General features: G+C 39.3%; 1 protein-coding gene across 1 annotated transcript; it reads right to left on the reverse strand.

The window, feature by feature from the left end:
- Positions 1-22,687: 22,687 nt before the first annotated feature.
- LOC103955515 (ethylene-responsive transcription factor ERF109-like) lies at positions 22,688-23,721 on the reverse strand. The gene has a single exon (XM_009367408.3). It carries the CDS (start codon positions 23,665-23,667, stop codon positions 22,870-22,872), a length of 798 nt encoding a protein of 265 aa, XP_009365683.2. The 5' UTR covers positions 23,668-23,721; the 3' UTR covers positions 22,688-22,869.
- Positions 23,722-23,951: the final 230 nt, after the last annotated feature.

The following is a 23,951-nucleotide window of genomic DNA, read 5'->3' on the forward strand; positions in this document are numbered from 1 at the left end:
ACTGGGACAAATGGCTGAATTCATGGGGCAATTTAATAGAGAACAAGGCAAGTTACCAAGTTCAACGCAGGTGACTCCGAAAGGAGGATTCGAATCTGCCAAGGCCATCATGTTGAGAAGTGGTAAGGAAGTCGGAACCACCTCAAGGCCATCCAAAACAAGTCAAGAAGAGGACATGTTGCTGCAAGAAGAGGAAGAACAAGCAAAGAAGGCCACGGCAAGGGTGAAAGAAACTTTGCCGCAATCCCCTGTTGTGCCAAAACCGTCCAACACGCCTAAGGTAAGTCCAAATTCGACTTTGTCAAGTTCTATTCCACTAAACGTGCCCTTTCCTGGCAGGTTTAGGCAAACAAAGAAGGAGGAGCATGAGAAGGACATTCTTGAGACGTTTAGGAAAGTTCAGGTCAATATCCCCCTCCTAGATGCCATAAAGCAAGTGCCCAAATACGCTAAGTTCTTGAAGGAATTGTGCACTACAAGGAAGAGGGCGTCACATAAAGAGATAGTAAGGGTAAGTGAGAACGTTTCCGCTGTTTTACAAAGAAAGTTACCACCAAAGTGCAAAGATCCAGGTAGCTTTACAATCCCTTGTATTATTGGTCAAACTAAGTTCGAACATGCTATGTTAGACTTAGGAGCTTCAATTAACGTCATGCCATACTCTATTTATGCTTCAATGAACCTTGGTGAATTGAAAAATGATGGTGTGATTATTCAGTTGGCCGATAGATCTAATGCCTATCCAAAGGGCGTATTGGAAGATGTCTTAGTGCAGGTGAATAATTTGATCTTCCCGGCGGATTTCTATGTCCTTGAAATGGAGGAAACCACCCATGCTCCATCCTTGCCGATTCTTCTTGGGAGGCCATTCATGAAGACGGCCCGAACTAAGATAGACGTGTTTAAAGGCTCTTTAACAATGGAATTTGATGGGGAAGTCATTGATTTCAATCTTTCTGAAAGTATTAAATTTCCTAAGGACGATCATTCTTGTTTTTCTATTGATATAATTGATGATTTGGCGCAGGAATTTCTCGATTCTTTGGAGAGGGATACACTTGAAAAAACAATTGCACAAGGAATTGGGCAAAAATCTGGTTTTGCCGTGCCTAGAAGTGAAGATGAGGCCGAGATGGTCGCTGCACTTGAGTCATTGCCACAACACTTTGGTAAGCCTTCCAACCCAATTTCAATTTCAGTTTCCACTAATAAGTTGTTACCCTCAGTGATTCAGGCACCCGTACTTGAGCTTAAACCGTTGCCCGATCATTTAAAGTACGTCTTCTTGGGAGACAACGAGACATTGCCCGTCATTGTCTCCTCATCACTCAAGGCCATAGAGGAGGAGAAGTTGATCCGAGTGTTGAAAGAGCACAAGACGGCCATTGGATGGACTTTGGCCGATATTAGGGGAATTAGCCCGACTACGTGCATGCATCGCATACTTCTAGAGGAGGGGGCTAAACCAACTCGAGAGGCTCAGTGCCGTCTCAACCCTCCAATGATGGAAGTTGTGAAAAAGGAGATTATCAAACTTCTTGATTGTGGAGTGATTTATCCGATCTCTGATAGTCGTTGGGTGTCACCGGTGCAATGTGTTCCAAAGAAGTCCGGAGTGACAGTGGTGAAGAATGCTGAGAATGAGCTTGTGCCAACCCGTATCCAAACAGGTTGGCGAGTGTGCATTGATTATAGGAAGCTCAACGCCACCACAAGGAAGGACCACTTCCCTTTGCCGTTCATTGATCAAATGCTTGAAAGGTTAGCCGGTCATTCTTTTTATTGTTTCCTTGATGGTTATTCTGGATATAATTAGATTGTCATAGCGCCGGATGACCAAGAAAAGGCAACTTTCACATGCCCCTTTGGTACTTTTGTTTATCGTCGCATGCCTTTTGGTTTATGCAATGCTCCGGCCACGTTTCAAAGGTGCATGGTAAGTATCTTTTCAGATTTTGTGGAAAAGATTATTGAGGTATTTATGGATGATTTCAGTGTGTTTGGTGATTCATTTGATGGTTGTTTGGAAAATCTGACAATGATTTTGAAACGATGTGTAGAAACTAACCTTGTGCTTAATTGGGAAAAATGTCATTTTATGGTTAGACAAGGCATAGTTCTAGGGCATATTGTTTCAGAAAGAGGAATTGAAGTGGATAAATCAAAAATAGATCTTATACGCTACTTACCCTCTCCTACTTCGGTTCGAGAGGTTCGTTCGTTTCTTGGTCATGCAGGATTTTATAGGCGATTTATCAAGGACTTCTCCAAGATCTCAAACCCTCTTTGCCGTCTCCTCCAGAAAGATGTGGCGTTTGACTTCACCAAGGACTGTGAGAAGGCGTTCAATCACCTCAAAGAAACACTAACTTCGGCCCCTATCATAGTTCCACCGGATTGGAGCCTTCCTTTTGAGCTTATGTGTGATGCTTCCGATTATGCATTAGGAGCTGTTTTGGGGCAAAGGAAGGAAAAGAGGCCGCATGTTATCTATTATGCTTCTCGGACTTTAAATGATGCACAATTGAATTATTCTACCACTGAAAAAGAACTTCTTGCTGTTGTATTTGCTTTAGATAAATTTCGTTCTTATTTGCTTGGTACTAAGGTTATTATTTATACTGACCATGCAGCATTGAAGTATTTGTTCACCAAGAAGGAGGCCAAACCACGACTTATTCGTTGGATGCTTCTTCTCCAAGAGTTCGATATCGAAATCCGGGACAAGAAGGGAAGTGAAAATGTGGTGGCTGACCACTTAAGCCGTATGGTGCATGAGGAGGATGCCGTGCCTATCATAGAGACATTCCCAGATGAGCAACTGATGTCCGTCAAGGTAAGTGAACCGTGGTATGCTGATTTGGTGAATTATTTGGTGTCTAAACATGTTCCTAGTGAATTACTTAAACACCAATGTGATAAATTGAAGAAAGAGGCATAGTTTTATGTGTGGGATGACCCGTATTTATGGAAATATTGCCCTGACCAAGTTATACGTAGATGTGTGCACGATTCTGAGTTTAATGCTATTCTAACCTTTTGTCACACTTATGCTTGTGGGGGACACTTTGGCACTCAAAGAACAGCACTTAAGGTGTTAGAATGTGGTTTCTATTGGCCTACCATCTTTAGGGATGCTAGAACATTTTGCATGTCTTGTGATAGATGCCAAAGAACGGGTAATATTGGCCCTAAACAGCAAATGCCGCAAACCCCCATTTTTAGTGTTGAAATCTTTGATGTTTGGGGTATTGATTTTATGGGTCCCTTTCCTTCGTCACATGGGTTTATTTATATATTGCTTGCTGTGGACTATGTGTCGAAATGGGTGGAAGCAAAAGCCACCCGAACTAATGATTCTCGAGTGGTTGCAGATTTTGTGAAAACTAACATTTTTGCAAGGTTTGGAATGCCACGAGTGCTAATCAGTGATGGAGGTTCCCATTTTTGTAATCGAACCATCGAGGCATTGCTCAAGAAATACAATGTCACACATAAGGTGGCCACACCTTATCATCCTCAAACGAGCGGGCAAGCCGAGGTTTCGAATAGGGAAATCAAGCAGATTCTTGAGAAGACCGTAGGGCCTACAAGGAAGGATTGGAGTTTGCGCTTAAACGATGCATTGTGGGCGTATCGCACTACCTACAAAACCCCCATTGGGATGTCACCTTTTCGGCTCATCTATGGGAAGCCATGCCATCTTCCCGTCGAACTAGAGCATCGTGCACATTGGGCCGTCAAAACGTTCAATATGGACCTTGATGCCGCAGGTTTACATAGGAAACTTCAATTGTGTGAGCTTGATGAAATCCGAAATGAAGCATATGAGAATGCCCGGATTTACAAGGAGAAAACCAAGGTATTTCATGACAAGATGATTCGTGCCAAGACGTTCTCTATTGGGCAGAAAGTGTTGTTGTTCAATTCTCGCCTTCGGTTGTTTCCGGGTAAGTTGCGTTCCAAATGGGTTGGTCCTTTTATTGTCACTAATGTTTTCCCTCATGGTGCAGTGCAAATCAAAAGTTCAAGGACGCAGCAAGAATTCAAAGTGAATGGGCATCGATTGAAGCCCTATTACGAGATGTTTGAGGAGCATGTTGTGGAGGAGGTACCCCTCCATGCCGTGGAACCTAGTCAAGCTTAAACGGAGGTACCGTCCGGCTGGAAGACGTTAAAGCAAGCGCTACTTGGGAGGCAACCCAATACACTGAATAAAATAAAGTTGTCCATTGATCTCCAATTTGATTACCCCAAAAAAAAAAAAAAAAAAAAAAAAAAAAAAGATACTAAACATGGAGAAAGATGGAGCTTCACAAAGGTTGTTTACGTGAAGCCCCACTACGAGGCTTTGAAGAGGAAGGCATCGGAGCGGAAGGCATCGGAGCGGAAGGCATCGAAGAGGAAGGCATCGGAGCGGAAAGCATCGGAGCTAGAGCATTCCAGGCCTCAATACTTGGCCAAGCGCTGGATGAGCCAGGAAAAAGGTGCCTCTGGAGGAAAGACGAAAACCTTTGACGGTCACTGTGAATCCGACCTTCAGACTCTTGCAGCTCATCAAGCTTCCTCTTCATGCCCGTCGAATAGTTATTGGCAAGCACGTGCAAACTTCTATTCTCGTACTTAAGCTGCTGGATCTCCTGCTTGAGACTTTCCACCTCTGCCATCAATGATTCCACCTGACGGGAGCGGGCAAGCAGGCGTTGGCCCATGTTGGACACAGAACTCGCACACTGAACACTAAGTGCAAGGGAATCTTGAACGGCCAACTCATCGGACCGTCCTGACAGCAGCCTACTATCTTTTGGAGTGAGGAGGTTCCTAGCTACTATTGTAGCTGTTGTGGCGTCCTGCATCACGGAGTCTTCACCTGTGAGAGGACCGTTAGAAGATAAGAAAGAAGGGCGCCATACGTTACCTTGACGCGGCGCGCCCGTATCACTGCTAAGGCTCAATTCCAAGCTAAGGTTCGATGAGTTTGCCATTTTTCAAAAGTGTTCAAAGAGAAGGGATGGAGTTAAATTTCAAAGGGCCGGAGTCGATTTTCAAGAATGGGAAATCTTCAGAGTGTGTTTGTTGGCGGTGATCGATACCTCTATAAAAAGCCAAGGCGACGCGTCCACCGATTCAAAAAGCCGGAATTTCCGGCGTAATTTTGGCGACGTTTTCTCGGCTTTTCAGAAGACGTGTTCAACTTTGTCAAAAGATTTCTTCTTTTCAGACAACACGTGGAGGCCATCATCGCAACTACACATCTTTAGCCGACAAGCGCAAAGTTCGGCGACGCTTTCTCTGCTTTTCAGAAAACGCGTGCAGCTTTGTCAAAAGGAGCCGCATCCGCCCTACTACGTGTCGTTCAGAAAGCAAAGAGGCGTCGTTCAGAAATCGAAGGGGCGCCTGCTCAGAAATCGAAGAGGCGTCGTTCAGATATCGAAGAGACATTTGTCGACAAGGGTAAAAGAACAGTACCACCACTTGATATTATCTCTATATATGTCGACCTTCGTCTTTTATGGCAAGGCAAACCTGAAGAAAATGCCCAACTCTCCCTCACCTCTGAGGGCGCATTCCCAGCAAAGCCTTCCGAATTACTCAATTTTTTCTTCTTCCTCAAAGATGATACCAGATGCCTGGAGTACAGATGACCCAGGAGGAAACGGCGGATTGAAGTGTGCTGATTCATTCACCGCTTCTTCAAAAGCAAAGGTATCTCATATCATCAAGGTCAAAAGCAAAAGTATCTCATATCATGCTCTTTCCCTGTCTTTTTCTTTGTCCTTGTTCTTACTCGCATGGCAAAGTAAAAGAAGCAATTCAGCCGGCACTTGGAGTCAGTCTTCCGATCTGGAGCCAACTGCCTGGAATCTATTCCTGATTGCTTACCTAGCGTTGCTCTCGAGTAGTCATCTTCAACGGTTGATACACTTCCAGAGAAGGGACCACTTCTGCAAAGGGGAGCGAGTAAGGCAAGTGAAAATGATACATTGAAGCATGTGGAGACAAACATAGGCTAAGTTATCCTCCAACCCTTTTCAATACGAATTGGAAAGATTGAACAAAAAAACAGACCAAAGGGGTAAGCTCAGACCTTCGGGGGAAGACCAAAAGAATCCTGCTGCCCAGATCAAGAGTAGCACAAAGGAAAATCAATGATGGGCGGAAACCAGTTCAAGAGTAAGCCTGTGGAGTCACTATGATCAAAGCCTCAATGCAATTACCAAGGAGAAGAGGGAATTTACACTCCATAACCAGATTTGCGTCCCTAAACTCTTCTCTTTGTTAATTACATTTTGCCATGTTTAGTATGTTTAAATTGCTTTTTGTGTTTTTACTTATGTTTTGTGTGAATCTATGCTTAAAACATTGAGGACAATGTTTGATTTAAGTGTGGGGGGGGTAACTAATGTTGTTAATGCAAATTCGTGGGATTTTATCACCCATAACTTCAAATGTTGTTCCTTGCTGTTTTAAGGTGTTTTTAAATTGTTTTAGAGTGTTTTAGTGTGTTTTGTTTTATAACTCCGAAAATCACATAAAAATTTGAAGAAAATGTTTTGAAAAGCCTAAAAAGAGTGTTTTGAGTCGTTTTTGTGTGTTTGTGTCTTAGGGTACCTTCCAACACAATGATAAGGATTTGGTTTATAATTGCATGACGGTTAGAAAGAGTTATTAACATAGAGAAAAGTTTGATTTACTCTTGGTATATGCTTGGTTATGGTTATAATGTATGACTTCACATGCAATCATAAAAGAAAAAAATTCGTTTTTGTAACATGCTTGAAGGAAGGAACTCAAACAAACGCTACAACCCTGAGAGACTTGAGCCTATAACGTTCTTTGGAGAGTATAATCTGTGATTTCTTGTTTTCTAAAGTCGTTGCATGATCTCATTATTCTTTGCTTGGTTACTACTTAGAAGGCGTTTCATCATATAGTTCCAAATGCTAGAACTCATGCCCATTTCATTCAAAGCATGTTATTGATTTGCATAACACATATTCAAGAAGAAGTTGTGTAGTGACCACCACCATAGCCAAATAGCCTTACTTCCCATACTTCGTATATGTTGTAAGTTTTAACCCCGTTGAGCCTTGTTTAGCCTTTATTCTTTGTTTACCCACATTTTCCTCACCTAGCCTAGTTTAGGACAATCCCCACCCTTGTTCTTAAAAGATAGTGAGCATGACTTAATTGAATTCCTTTTGAGTTACATTATGAAAGAAAATAAGTGTGGGGGAGAGAATATTTAAGTGTTTATGTTTTGAGATTCAAAAGAAAAGAAAAAGAAAAGAAAAAAAAAAAAAAGAGAAAAGAAAGGAAGAAAAAAAAAAAGAGCTTGAAAAAAAAAAAAAAAAAAAGAAAAAAAAAATGAATGAAAGAATAAGTGATTGAAGAAAGGTTCCAAAACACCAATTCTGGGCGTAAATTGTCTAAATTCTCCCTTTTTGTTCAAAAGTTGAGTTTTCATTCAAAAGTGAATTCTAAGTTGATTCAAATGCTTTGCTCACTATTTCTTTAAGAACCTTTGTTTTCCATATCCCTTCTTTGTTATCCACATACCCCAAGCCCCGTTACAACCCTTGACTTCTATCTTGAGTGTTGTGTATTTCAATTTGTGGAGTTTGAACTTGGTATGAGCATATGGTGTCACTGGTTCTCGCGTCTAAGTAGTAGCATTCCATTCATGAGATCATATCTAAACATGCTTATTAACTCCAGAAATTGCTTCCTTTGAAATACATATATGTGAGTGTTCGTTTTTATGTTTACATCAATCTTCTCACATATAACTAGTTTAGGATGTGTAGTCAGAAAATCTGAGTGAAAACTGAGTGCATATATTGTAAGGAATTGAGCAAATTCTCTAAGGCATGTTACTACATTCAAAACATGGTTTTAAATACCTAATTGTGAAATAGTATGTGGTGACTGTGATTAAGAATGTAATTAAGTGTGAAGATGACTAAAATCTGTGGGAATGATGATTTTTAACATGTCATGTGCATGGGAAATCCCTAAGACGATTGTTGGAAGGTTTAGGTTTTGTTTTGTTTTTTTGTTTTGCTCGAGGACTAGCAAAAGATAAGTGTGGGGGAGTTTGATAGGAGCATATTCGTGCGACTTCAATGGCTTGTTCTCGTGCATTTACGTTATGTTTCTCTCGTTATTTTAGTCCTTTATGCTTCTTTTGTGTGTTTTCAGGTTCTAAGGGCCTAGGGAGCAAGAAAGTGCATTTTGAGGCCATTTGGAGCATTTTTGGGCATGGATTGGATAGCTTATCCATGGAGCCAAGAGGATGGACGAATTTGAAGGCCTTGTATTCACTTTGGACATAAAACAAAGGGCCTAGCCCATTCTCTCTTATTCTCTCCCTTATAGCCATGCAAAGAACCATCCATTCCATCAAAAACAATCCATCAATTCACATGCAAAACCACCATTAACACACATGCACCCAAACAAAGCCAACCTAGCTAACCCTACATGCATTCTTTATTCACTCTTCATCATTGCATTCATTCTCCAAACACTTTCATTAATTAAACCACATTTGCACATCCACTCATTCTTTCCCAAAGCCGTGCATTCCCAATCCCTTTCCAACATTTCACATGCATTTCCACCTTGGTCATGCTTTTCCATTTCATTATTCATTCACTTTGCATTCATTCAAATCACCCACATGCACTCTTAATCATTCATCCATTTCACCACAAATCCCTCTTTGCCGTGCAAATGATATTCCCTTCACATTCACCCACATGCATCACCATTTATTCCACCCTAGAGCCTAATTATTCAATCTATCATTCAGCCATCTTTCACCCCCTTTAATCATTTAAACCACATGCATTCACACACCAACTCACACTTCCTTTGCCGTGCATTCCTTATGACCATTTTCAGATTTCCTCTATGCATTCACACAACACAAACACAACCCTTGTGCCGCAAATCCCCCTCCATTTCTGTGCAGTTTTTCTTCTCCATTGCAGCCACTATCCAACCACTTCCCATCCCTCCAAAACACTTCACATAATCCCCAAAGCTCACCTTAGACCTTGTGCTACAACAACGAGGAAGAAAAGAGTGCCTAAACGTTCATACAATTCAAGTTTGAGTTGTTGGAATGTTTAGGTGTTTCTTTGATTTCAAAGTTTAAATTGAATTCTCTTTGTTTTGTACGTATGAGAATGGAAGAGAAGAGTGCCTAAACGTTCATACAATTCAAGTTTGAGTTGTTGGAATGTTTAGGGGTTTCTTTGATTTCAAAGTTATGAGGAACTAAACCCCCTTTAGCTAGGGGGTGATTCGAAACTATGTTTATATTTGCAATATGAATTGATTAACTTTCGTTGGAATTTCATAAGTTGTGGATTCAATTTGTTTAACCGTTTGATTGATAACTTATTTATGAATGTTTATTAAGAATGCGCGCTTAATTTTCATGCATAAATATGATGCTAGAATATAAGTGAATTTCACCTAATCGTTATGAACTTATATTCACAAGTAGTGGAGGTTGCTTATAAACAATCGTGTTAAACGAATTCTTGGCATAAGTTTCATGCGTATTCCATAGTAACGAATGCCTCGTCAATACTTATAGTTTTCATAATGCTTAATGATCTTTGATTGTATCTTTATTGTGATTTTCACGTAAAGGACTTTTGGAGAATGTGGTGAATTGCGTTGCGCTAACCATCCAATTCATTGACTTAAGGAGAACTTGACGGTTAATTTAAGCGGACCTAATTAACTCGGAGTGTTGAGTTTCACAACTTATCGAAAGACTAACTGAGAATCAATATTGTATGCAAGTGTAACATGTGTGGAGAAGAACCCCTTGGCTATTCCATCATCCATATTTTCATCACATTCATATTTACATTTTGCCTTTAATTATATTCTGTCCATTTAATTTAATATCGTCCAAACACATTTCCCCCATAATTCGTTGAGTCTTAATCATTCGTGTTTGTTTTATTTTTGTATCTTTAAGCTTTTGGAGTCATAAACAGTTTCAAATTCGTCTAAATCAAGTTCTAGTTTCTATTTGAGTCAGTTTGATTGTTTTAGGCAGTTTGAGTTTTTCAAAGCCATTCTGAGTCATAGTAGTCTTGTTAAGAGTATTTACATTTAGTTTTTGTGTTTTCAAGTCATTTCAAAATAGATTAGCACCCCTAGTTAATCCCCGGTTAGAACGATCCCTACTTACATCATTACTACAATTATCACAAATAGGGTTTAGTTTGTGTGCGTATAAAATAACGCATCAGTTCCTAATTAATTTAGGACACTTAAATATAAGTTCTAGAAGCCCTAATCCCAGTCAAAGAGGGATGCCGCACCAATTCTCCCTTTGCATTTCCTTGCCGTGCAAGGAAGTCACTTTCCCTCTCTCTCTAGGTGCTGCTGCAACTTTCCTACCCTTTATCCCTAGGATTCTAACATTTATTTCTCCTTTTCCTTGTGGATTTGGGATCAAACCTGTTTACCAAATTAAGTTAGGCCTTGTTTTTCTTAAACTTATAAATAAAGGCCATTTGCTGCAGCCTTTGGGGGGGGCATTCACTACAATTCATACTTTCAGCCAATCTTTCATACAATTCATCACTCAAACCTTCACCCAAACCTTGTGCCACAGCAAAAAGAAGGAGAGAAGACCCCTTGGAGCTGTGCTTGCCATTCAAGATTGTTGGATTGTTGGAGCGTTTTTAGGTGTATTCAATCTTTTGTTTTCAATGGTTAATTTAAGTTTTCTTTGTTTTGTTGTGAACATGAGAGGCTAAACTTGTTTTAGCCAGAGGAGACTTTGAAACCATGATTATATTTGCAATATGAATTGATTACCTCTAGTTGTGATTTCATAAATCGTGAATGTAATTTGCTTCACTGCTTGATTGATAATTTATTCTTGTATGTTGATTGAGGGTGCACACTTAGTTTGCATGCATGAACTTGATGCTAGAATATAAGGGAGTTTCACATAATCGTTATGAACTTATATTCACAAGTAATGGAGGTTGCTAGTCACAATCGTGTTAAGTAAATTCCTGGCAAGAGTATCATGTTGTTCATAGTTACGAATGCCTTGTCAATGCTTATGATTTTCACAAAGCTTAATGATCTTTGATTGTACCTCTATTATGTTGTTCATGTAGGGAACTATTGAAGAATAATTTGGTTGCCGATGCATATTCCATCCAATTCAATGACTTAAGGAAAATCTGAGGGTTAATTAATGCTGTTCACGGTTAATCTGGGGCGTTGAGGTTCATGGTTTATTGGAAAAGCAACTGGAAATCAATTTGTATGCAAGTGTGTCATGTGTGGAGAATGACCCTCTAGCTAGATTATCACCCATTCATTCACCCAATTTCGTGTCAAATTTGTTTAAATCTTTAAGTTACTTGTTTTTACTTTAAATTCGTCAAAAACCCAATCCCTTTTACTTTGTGGTGTCAAATTAGTTAGAATCTGTCCAATTTGTGTTTTTAAGTGTTTTGAGTCAAATTAAAGTTAGAATTCGTCCAAATCACCCTTTAATGTCTAGTTTGAGTCTTTTTTATTGTTTTGTGTTGTTTTGAGTCTTTTTAGTTTGTTTTGAGTCATATAAGTCTAGTTAAGAGTCTTAGAGTCTAGTTTTGTGTTTTTAAGTTAGTTTAGCGTAGATTAGCAATCAATTCTAATCTCCGGCCTAAAACGATCCCTGCTTACATATATACTACAATTGTCAACAAGAGGTTTAATTTTTGTGCTAGTTTATAATACATCAGCACCAAAATTTGATGTGGTAGAAACTAACACACAAATTAAACCCTATAAATTATGCAATCGTAGTACAAGTAAGTAGGGATCGTTCTATTTCAGGGATTAGAAGGGATGCTAATCAACATAAATTAAACTTGTAAAACTAAAAACTAAGCTAAACTAACATCTAAACAATGACTGGGGGGATTTTGGACAAATTTAATGAGAACAAAAGTAAATGGCAGAAAGTAAATTAAGTTGTGAATGAAATATGGGTGAGAGGATAGCTAGAGGATTCTTCTCCACACATGAAACATATGCATACAAATCGATTTCCAGTTATTCTTCCTATAAACCATGAATGACAATGCCCCAAATTAACTATGAACAGCACTAATTAATTCTCAGATTTTTCCTAAGTTCATTAAATTGGACTCAGCGACGCAACCAAATTATTCTTCTCAAGTTCCCTAACTATGAAAAGCATGATAGAGATACATCTCAAAGATCATTAAGTTCTGTGAAAATCATAAGCATTGATAAGGCATTTGTAACTATGAAAAGCATGATACTCCTGCCAAGAATTTACTTAACTCAAGCATGACTAGTGACTTTTACTACTTGCAAATATAAGTTCATAACGATTAGGTGAAATTCCCTTATATTCTAACATCAAATCCCTGCATGCAAACTAAATGTGCATCCTTAATAAACATACAAGAATAAGTTCTCTATAAAGCTGATAAGTAAATCGCATTCATATTTTATGAAACAATAACTGGATGTAATCAATTTATATAAAACATATGATCATGGCTTCAAATTCACCTCTAGCTAAAAAGAAATTTAGTTACACATGTTCATCATAATTGAAAAACAATCTAAAATAAACATTGAAACTTAAAACAAAGAGAGAAAGAACTCTGAAAATTCCAGCAACTTCAATGGAAGAATGGTAGGCATGGCACACCCTAAACCTCTGCAGGAATTTCATATATATAGGGGAAAATGGCTGAATCCAAGGAGGAAAGGATTTTGGCGTTTTAAAGTTATTTTAGGACTCTAAAAATCAAGTAGAAATTGTTGGAATGTGATTAGGATTCCCCCTTGCAGCTGGAGATAAGATAAGATAATGGTGGATAAGATAAGATAAGATAGGATAAGATAACATTCCTCTCCAATTAGGATTCCTCTTTCTTGTGTAATTCCTTGTCTTCCAAGCCTCAACTTTAATTTCTCCAGATTTTAGCACATGTCTAGCACCATTTATATACCAAAAACATTCAGCCCATATGCTATCCACTCATGTTATCCAATCCAATTCCAAAGTTGCTCCAAATTGCTCCATTTAGCTTTTTATTATCATCTTTACCAATTGGACCTACAATAATACGAAAATAATTTAAATGACCAAAATAAATGGAAATTAACTAAGTAAATGCAAAGAAACAAGATAACAAAGTCGCATAAATATGCTCCTATCAATCACCAACGTATACCAAAACATATAGTGGGTATGTACAGGAGTGGTAAACAAACAAAGATGCATCCGATTTGCTATGGAAAAAGCCTTGAGTGTGTAAGAAGGAGGCTAAAAACTGAAACCAAGTGCGGGGTGCTTGTTTAAGGCCATAAATAGCCTTGTTAAGGCAACAAACATACTGGGAGTGTCTGGAATCAACAAAGCCAGACGGTTGTTTCATATAAACTTTCTCGTGAAGAATTCCGTTCAGGAAAGCATTCTGGACGTCAAGTTATTGCAATGGCCAATTTTGTGAAACCACTAAGGCAAGAATGGTAGGATAGTACCTGGTTTAACAGCGGGGCTAAAGGTTTCGTCATAGTCAAGCCTAACTTGTTGATTGAACCCTTTTGTGATGAGACGAGCCTTATGGTTGTCAATAGAGCCATTGGCTTTTCGTTTAACACAAAATAACCATTTGCATGCTACAATATTCATAAGAGGAGTAGCAGAGAAGAGAGACAAGGTTTGATTCTGGAGAAGTGCATCATATTGCTCCTTCATCGCTTGCTACCAATGCGAGAATTTAGATGCTTGAGTGTTGTTGGTAGGTTCAATGGATAGAGGATCCTCACAGGCTGATGTTAATCCGTGGGGAAGTGGATGTCTCGTACAGTCGTAGGTGAGGCCATTGATACTGCCAAATTTGCCGGGAGGAGTAGAGTCTAGAGAATGGACAGGTTGTTTGGGGGGAGGGGGGAGGAAGATGTTGATGACAAGTCCAGCTGTGGCGTACAAAATATTTATCCTCTAACCTCTAAGCTCACAACATACACATAAATGATGCAGTAAGAAATATTTGATATGAAACTATTATAGTTATTTTTTTCATATGTTCCCTTTTCTTTTGATAAATTAAATAAAAATATGTAATTCGTGTGATTAAAAAAAAGGTAATTTTGCATGTACATCTGTAAAAATTAAAAATATGTAATTCGGTGTAGTTTCACCCTCAAATTGAAACTAGAGCAAGTTAAATATCAACTGTTTGATACGATTTCGCTTAAATTTATTACTGAAACCGTATGGTTCGATTCACATTAGTTTCGGTTCGGTCTATGCCTATTTATGGTTCCAAATACTAAATCATTTGAATACCAAATCAAAATGGTATTTAAGTTTACTTGTTTTCGTTTTCTTGTTTTTTGCATGCTCGCATTCAATTATGACTTCTAAAATGGTTATACAAAGTTACAAACAACATATATCCTTTTCAAATACTAAATCAAAATGTAAATGTCCTTGACACCAAGTAAACGAAAACTGAAACACAATTCAAATGTACATATTCATTCATAATACAAATATAAATTCATGCATACAAATATATCCATTATGCAGTAAGAATGTTAGTGCGAATACCATAATTTAAGCCCAAAAAGAACTTACTAAGGGAATTGGATCCGCTCCATACCTTAGTGTCTAGAGCCTAAAGATCAACCCATCTGGGGCACTGATTAGTGTGTAAAAGAAATTAGAGTTGTTGGTTTGTGTGTGGTGTGCCAAGAAAATGAGTTAATGGAGACCGTTGGATTCAATTTGTGCGCCCCACATTAAACAAAGCCCAGGAAAAAGGGAAACAAAAAGTAGCAAGTGACCCTTTACTACAGTGGTGGAAAGGTGTTGAGCTCTTACATGATAGCGTGAGTTTAAACCCTATTGGTGGCTAATCTGACAAAATCTATCGTTTGACATAAAAAAATAAAATAATAAAAAAAAAAAATTAAAAAAAAAAACACCTTAAGATCATTCTATCCAAGAAAAATATGAATCGAAACCTGGATGTCAAATTTGGAAATTTATGAGAGAAAATGGCCTCCTTTTCAAAATACATGCATTATAGGTGAACCATGCAAGTGAAAGACCTAATTGAGAAATGTTCCCATGCAGTCGCACTAGGCGAAACCAGTTTGATTTTCACCACTCATTTAGTGACACATTATACAGCTATTAAATTTAATTAATTATTTATAGTTACAGTTCCATTCGGTTTTAAGCAGTTCTACGAACATAAGAATTGGAACCGAAACCGGTATGAACGGTTCGATCCGATTCTTAAATTTAGTTTGACTTTTTTTGTCAAAACGGTTTTTAATGGTTTATTTTGTCGCTATTTGAATCGATTTCACAGTTTTTATGCCCAGCCCTAATCGTGACTAGGAAAAAACTTTTCACATATGCGAAAGCGCATACAAAGAGACTAGTGTTGGGGGGGAAAACTTAGAGTACACAACTCTAGCACAAGTGTTGGAGAGACAACACAAGTAAACTAATTACTTGTATTATACAAACAAAATATTACAACACAAACTATCAAAGACACTCACTCACTTTCTAGAGACAAACTCTAGAGCACTCACACTCTTACAAGACTATTCTTTCTTCTCACTCTCACTTGCTTGCTTGCTTACAAGCTTACTTGGTTGGTTTTACCAACTACAATTGCCCACCGCCATTGGGCTTTGTATGGCAGCCACACAATTGTACAAGCTGCTAGGACTTTCTAGCACATTATTATACACACACACACACCCACCGACTTAATAGGATAGTGCTAGAATTATCTAGCATATTGATATGCCTGCATGATGCACCGACTTTGGTGCTAGAATTTTCTGGATTTGTGTAGAATGGGCTGGGGTTGGTCTCTTTTAACACTCCCCCTCAACACCAGCTCATTCTTTTCTCCATGCTGAGTTGACAACGAAACTTTTCAAACTTGCAGGTACTCAAACCTTTAGTGAACAAGTCCGCAACTTGTTCATCTGTATTGATTTGTCTCATCTCAATCTCTTCTTGCAAGACCTTTTCTCTAATGAAATGATAATGTACCTCCATATGTTTAGTTCTTGCATGAAAGACTGGATTTTCCGCCAAGCGAATTGCTGATTGGTTATCAATAATCTACTGGTTGATGTAGATCACTCATCAACTGTACCAGCCATGCATTCTCTTGAGCTGCCATTGCTGCTGCTCTATACTCTGCTTCTGTGGTTGACAAAGACACCGTTGGTTGTCTCTTGCTGCACCAAGAAACTACTCCAGAACCAATTCTGAAGACATACCCAGTCGTCGATCTCCTGGTGTCGTGATCTCCTGCAAAATCTGCATCACAATAGCCAACCAACTTACCATCTTCTCCTTTCTTGTACAAAAGACCATAGTCAATTGTACTTTTTACATATCTTAATATTCGTCGAACCGCTTCTAGATGAGGCTTCTTTGGATTTTGCATGTATCAACTCATAACACCAACTGCATAAGAAATGTCAGGTCGAGTCAAAGTCAGATAGATCAGACTACCTACCAATTGTCGATACATTGTTGCATCTTCCAAGTCTCTGCCTTCATGTGCACACATCTTGGCATTAGGTTCCACCGGTGTTGAGATTGGCTTGCATTCAAGCATCCCAAACTTCTGCAACAAGTCTTTTGCATACTGATAGGAGCATATTCATGCGACTTAAATGGCTTGTTCTCGTGCATTTACGTTATGTTTCTTTAGTTATTTTAGTACTTTAAGCTATTTTCATGTGTTTGTAGGTCCAAAGGGCTAAAGGAGCAAAAAGATGCATTTTGGAGACTTTTGGAGCACTTTTGGGCTAAGGATGGATAGCTTATGCTTGGAGCCAAAGTATTGGACGAAATTGAAGACCTAATTGAAGACCAAAGTGTTGGAACCTTGTTCCCTTTAGTTTTAGGACATTTAAACCTTTCCTAATCCCATTCATCAACACATGCATCCACATACATTCACCCTTTAAACCATTAAATCCACATGCTTTCCTATTCAATTAAATCAGCCACATGCATTCATCATCATAACCTAGCTGTCATTCCACTTCATTGCACATGCATCTTCAAATAAATCAGCCATTCCACATGCATATTCAACCTAGCTGTCATTGCACATGCATTCACTCTTTAATTCACATGCATTTACTCTTTAATTCACATGCAAAACATCCCATTCCATCTCCCATTTCAGATTGCATTCCATAATCATTCACTCACCTTTAATCCACATGCATCTTCCATAAATCAAATCAGCCACATTCACCACCACATTCACTCACCACAAACATTCCACATGCATTCATCAACATATCTAGTTGTCACTCACATGCATTTCCTTCATCATTTCCAACCCACATGTCCCTTTAATCATTCAAACATACACCCATTCACCACCAGAAATCATCCTTGCCATGAGTTCCCATCAGATTTCCATCATATTCACATGCATTCCATCCTTTAAAACATTGCACATGCACTCCCTTTAATTAATTAAGCCACATGCATCTCCCATCACCATTCCAGATTTCCACCACCCTCCTAGCTGTCATGTTCCCCCCATTTCACCTATAAATAAACCTTCATTGCAGCCACAAAGGGGGGGATCCATTCACCACAGAAATAAGGCCTTTGTGCCAGAAATTCATCCATTCCATAAACACTTCCATTCCATTGTACATACCACCAACACTTCCCCCTTTGTGCCGTGAGTTTCCCTTACAATCCAAACACCATCCTTCCATCTCCACCACTCCCCAAACCATTCACACCATCAAACTCACCTTAGACCTTGTGCCACAACGAAGAGGAAGAGAAGAGTGCCTAAACGTTCATACAATTCAAGTTTGAGTTGTTGGAATGTTTAGGTGTTTCTTTGATTTCAATGTTAATTTCAATACTCTTTGTTTTGTACGTATGAGGAATGGAAGAGAAGAGTGCCTAAACGTTCATACAATTCAAGTTTGAGTTGTTGGAATGTTTAGGTGTTTCTTTGATTTCAAAGTTATGAGGAAATTCGAAATATATGTTTATGCTTGCATTTTGATTTGATTACTTCTAATTGCGTTTCATAAGTTGTGATTCAATTTGTTTAACCGTTTGATTGATAACTTATTTATGTATGTTTATTGAGAGTGCACGCTTAATTTTCATGCATGAATATGACGCTAGAATATAAGTGAGTTTCACCTAATAGTTACGAACTTATATTCACAAGTAGTGGAGGTTGCTTATAAACAATCGCGTTAAACGAATTCTTGGCATAAGTTTCATGCGTATTCCATAGTAACGAATGCCTCGTCAACACTTATAATTTTCATAGAGCGTAATGATTCTTGCTTGTATCTCTATTATGCAATCATGTAGGGGACTTGTGGGGAATGTTTTAAATTGTTGTATGCGCTAACCCATCCAATTCAATAACGTTAGGAAGATTTGAAGGTTAATTAGTGCATCACGGTTAACTTGGGGTGTTGAGAATTCATGGTTTATTGAAATGCAATTGGAAATCATTTTATTATGCAAGTGTAACATGTGTGGAGAAGAACCTTCTAGCTAGCATTCATCCATTCATTTTCATCGCATTCATATTTACATTTTGTCTAGTTTATTAAACTTGTTTCGTTATTTCAATTTTCGTCAAATTAAAATCCCCCTTTACTTTATTGTCTAATTTAGTTAGAAAGTGTCTTAGTTTGTGTTTATACGAGTTTTGAGTCATTTTGTTACACAAATTCGTCCAAATTTGTGTTTGTGCTCAAATCTGCCCAGAAAGTGGTTTTTAGGCAGATTTGAGTGTGTTTGTGTTGTTTTGAGTCTTTTGGTTTGTTTTAGTGTTTTAAAGTTTAGTTTTGCATTCTTTGAGTCTAGTATAGTGTTTTATATTGTTATTTTACGTTTGAATCAAGCCATAATCTTAAATTCGTCCAACATTGGGTTTAAGGTCAGAAACTGCCTAGTTAGTGTTTTTAGGCAGTTTTGAGTCTTTTGAACTTGTTTTGAGTCCTTTGAGTCTTTGTGAACGTTTTTAACTTTGTTTTTATGTTTTTGAGTCAAATCCAAGTGATTAACAATCCCTCCTAATCCCCGGTTCAGAACGATCCCTACTTATACATATACTACAATTTGACGAAAAGAGGGTTTAATTTGTGTGCGTATAAATCTCGCATCACATACTTTTGTTAACACAGAAATATGCCTTCTTGTGTGCGATCAACCTCTAATCCAAGAAAGTGCTTGAGTTGTCCAAGCTTTTTCATCTTGAACCGAACTGACAAATTTTCTTTTGTTCGACAAATTTCAACCTCATCATCGCCAGTGATGATTAGGTCATCCACGTACACCAGCACGATAGCTAACTTTCCTCCATTAGCTTTAACAAATAAGCTGGAATCTGCATGCGCCACTGAGTAACCACTTTGCGTTAGAAATTCTGCAATTTTACTGTACCACGCCCTTGGTGCTTGTTTTAGACCGTAGAGTGCTTTCCTCAACTTGCACACGTACTCGGGATGAACTTTACTTTCAAAGCCCATTGGTTGCATCATGTAGATTTCCCGATCTAACTCTCCATGCAAGAAAGCATTCTTCACATCCATCTGGTATAGATTCCAATTTTTGTTAGCTGCAAGTGCAAGTAGGACTTGTACGGTTGTAAGCTTTGCTACTGGACTAAACGTTTCATCATAGTCTAGTCCATATTGCTGAGAGAAGCCTCGAGCCACCAACCAAGCCTTGTACCTTTCAACTGAACCATCAGGACGACGCTTTATCTTGTACACCCATTTGCAGGATATGGGTTTCACATCCCTTGGCTTTGGCACCAAATCCCAAGTCTGATTCTGCTTAAGCGCAGTGATTTCTTCTTCCATAGCTCTTATCCATTCAGAACTCTGTGATGCTTCTTCAAACACCTCAGGTTCTTTTGGTGCTCCATCAGTTATGGCAGCATTAGCATATTTAGGACTTGGCTTTCGTACTCTTGTTGACCATCTTAGTTGTGATTATGGAGTTGATACTTCTACTCTACTAGGTCTAACTTCTTGTGGTTGTTGGTACACACCTGTTTGCCAAGGACTCTTAGGTACTTCTTGCTCGACATCGTCTCCAACAATCAAATCTTCAGGCTCATCTGGACTTGATTGGATTTGGGCAGCTTGGTCTCCCAGTTTCCCTTGCAACGTATCTTCAAACTCTTTTGGGTCAGGTGACGCCTCATTTTCTGAGCACCAACAAGATGATGCTTCTGCGTCCCATTCTTCCTCCACAGCTAGAGACGCAACGACATCCCAATCATCTTCAATTTTCTTCTCTGAGTTGGCGACGTTACTTTTTGCAGGCCTTTTGAACCAGCAATCATTCGCCATGTGGCCATTCTTTCCACAATTGTAACATTTGCCCTCAAATCTTTTATTATTCTGGGACTGACCACGGTTGCCGTGATACTTCGGAGCTCCCCCTGGCCGAGAACTCCCTCCTCCTTGATGACCTTTTTCCTTGTCACCATTTCTTTTAGATCCACCACCAGCACGCTACTTAAAGCTGCCTTTACTTTTGGTGTAGAGCGCTTCCTCCTCACCTTTTAACGAGACCCCTCCCATTTGCTTTGCCAAAGCTTCTTGATCGGCAAGCAAATTCTCGAACTCAACAAGTGATGGTTGGGTCGGCCATCCTTGTACAGCGGCAACGAAGCCTCGATATTCAGGTCTCAATCCATGGATAATTATTCTTTTTATCCTGGATTCTACAATGGCAGCACTAGGATCTAATTCAGAAATTTCAAGGCAAATAGACTTTACCTTGTGGAAATACTGCGCAATCGCCATGTCCCTTTGGGCCACTGATAACAACTCGTTCTCGAGAAGCTGCAGTCTTGTATCGTTCCTCTTTGAAAAGAGTGTGGCGAAGGTGTCCCATGCTTCTTTTGGTGTCTTGGCCTTCCGTATGTGCTCTAACATGTCATCTTCAACTATGGTTTTTAAGGCAAACATGGCCTTACCTGCCTTGATCTTCCACTTCCTCAAAGCGCCGCTGGTGTCTTCTTCTGGCTGCGTAACTTCATTACCGCCGACGACATCCCAAAGATCTTGGCCTTGTAGGTAAGACTCCATACACGTCGCCCATGTGTTGTAATTTTTGTTGTTCAACTTCTTGATTCCTCCAACAACTTGAAGATCTCCCATCGTGTCGGCAAAGCTTCGATAAGCCAAACAAGATTAACGAATAATCTTGCGAAGTACTAAACTTCTCACGATTCTCAAAAGCTTCAATAGAGACGGTCCCTGATCGTACCGCTCTGATACCAATTGTTGGGGGAAAAAACTTAGAGTACACAACTCTAGCACAAGTGTTGGAGAGACAACACAAGTAAACTAATTACTTGTATTATACAAACAAAATATTACAACACAAACTATCAAAGACACTCACTCACTTTCTAGAGACAAACTCTAGAGCACTCACACTCTTACAAGACTATTCTTTCTTCTCACTCTCACTTGCTTGCTTGCTTACAAGCTTGCTTGGTTGGTTGCATTGCAACACATGCACACACACCTATTTATAGGTGTGGTTTTGCCAACTACAATTGCCCACCACCATTGGGCTTTGTATGGCAGCCACACAATTGTACAAGCTGCTAGGACTTTCTAGCACATTATTATACGCGCACACACACCCACTGACTTAATAGGATAGTGCTAGAATTATCTAGCATATTGATATGCCTGCATGATGCATCGACTTTGGTGCTAGAATTTTCTGGATTTGTGTAGAATGGGCTGGGGTTGGTCTCTTTTAACAACTAGTAGATTAATATAAGTGGATTTCCACGAATATGTCAAATAGAAACAAAACAACGACGGCTAGCATAATTAAGTAAAATTTTCAACCGTCGTTTGGAGGTTCAGGCGTTAATCATGCGTCCTTATTAAAAATAAAAAAAATAAAAATTGTCAAATTAGATGACCCTACTCGTTTTAGCGGACCAATTAGACAATATTTAATGTTTTAAATCAAATCTGTGAAAAAAGTTCCTTTGGATAATCCACTAATTTAGTGATGTTCCAGTTCACAGTAGCTATTTAAAAACGTGTAAGACGCCATCCTTATTAATTTAATCAGGTAAATAAAAGTGCACGTGTTTTAGAACTCACAGGTGACAAATTGTTTACCGCTTTAAGTACACGTGGGCATCTTCGGTAGGGCTTTCCGAATTTATTAGCACACATGCTGTATTTTATGAAAGTGTAAAAATTACGCTATGTGTTATAATATAAATGATTAGATACTTCAAAAAAAAATTCAAAATGATTGGATACTTGAAAAAAAAATTCAACTACTTGTATTATAATATTTGGTGTGTTGGTTCAAGTTATTGACACATAATATTTCTCATATTTTATTGTCATTTTTTGTTCTTTCTTTTACTTCCTATCGCAACCTCGAAGAGTTGGATTCCTACTTGTGGGTCATGCTTATTTATCTTCGTAAATATCCAAAAAATTCCTATTTGAAAGTATGAGAGGATCAGCAACTAGAAAGAGCGAATGAACTTGTTTTAGTTACATATACAACGAGAAAAAGAGCAGAGAAAGTACAGCGAGAAAGTCCAACCGATAAAAGTTTAATAGAACTTTCGATACGCAAAATTATTTGTAGATAAAATGTGATTTTTCATTAAAATTGATCACATCATTGGTAATTAAAAGAACAAATGAACTTGTTTTAGTCACATACAAGCTACAGTTGTTTCTAATAAAACAATCAAAGAATACAATTTTTATTATTGTACTCAAATGCTATATATGAACATTTCCTGAATCCGAAGAATTATTAGTAGCATCCAGCATCATCATCCACTGTTGGAAGTCCTCTTCCAGTAACTCATTTTCCTTCATAATCCCCGTCGTTTCAACTTCCCCCGAAAATTCGACATTTTTATTCCTTTGCTCTGTAACTACTTGTTGCTGTTGTGGTTGTGATGAATTACTTTCTTGGGTCACCAATGTTGTGTCCGGAAACGGAAAATTGAGCTTCGCTCTTGGCCCCCGAAACTCGATCGCAGCTTTATCGTAAGCCCGGGCCGCCTCCTCAGCCGTTGTAAAAGTGCCTAGCCAGACCCGAGTCGCCCGTCTCGGGTCCCGAATCTCGGCAGCCCATTTACCCCAAGGCCGCTGCCTCACTCCCCTGTAGTTCTTCTTCACCCTCTTCTTCGGCCCTCTTTTGTTACTACTACTTCCCTTTTCCTCCTGGGCTGCTGGCGGGAACAAAGTACACCCGAGACACCCCTTGATTTTGCACACGTCGCAGGTGTCCAAATCGGACGGCACCAAGAGAGTGTTGCTGGAGCAGCTAGTACTTGTAGTATAGCGGGGAGAGAAAGTGGCAGCGCGTTGTAGTGGGGGGAGGAGCGAATTCAAGTCCACGGAGGCGGCTGTGGCGGTTCCAGCGACGACGTTTCGAAGCGCAGAGACAATTACCGTGTATTCTTGATCTTGGGTGAGGCGGGGCGGCGGTGGCGAAGGCTGAAACGGAGGAGGGGCCGAGTGGGCTGGCTGGGAGTCGGAGGGCTTGAATCGCTCGTATGAAGGTTGCATGGTGTTTTCTAGAGAGAGAAAGTTGAGAATGTTGGTGGTGGTGGTGGTGGGAAAAGCTTTGAATTTTTGAGTTGGGGAGAAAGCCGCGGGGGATTTATATATGCTTGGGAGGATGACGTGGACGACATTTGTCTAACACCGTTCACACACGGATTGGTCGCGCACGTGGGAATTTTTGTGTTGTTATGGCGCGTAGCAGTGGACCGTAGTTTGGGATTCGAAAGGGCGGGAGACACACGCGCCGTTTTGACTGCGGAAGGTGACGTTATCTAAAGATGGAAAAT

The sequence above is a fragment of a genome, unplaced genomic scaffold (assembly GCF_019419815.1).
Source record: "Pyrus x bretschneideri cultivar Hongxiangsu unplaced genomic scaffold, Pyrus_bretschneideri_v1 Contig96, whole genome shotgun sequence".
Taxonomy (NCBI): domain Eukaryota; kingdom Viridiplantae; phylum Streptophyta; class Magnoliopsida; order Rosales; family Rosaceae; genus Pyrus; species Pyrus x bretschneideri.

Excerpts from the sequence above, each read along its gene's own strand:
- LOC103955515 (XM_009367408.3), bottom strand. The coding sequence starts at position 23,667 with ATGCAACCTTCATACGAGCGATTCAAGCCCTCCGACTCCCAGCCAGCC.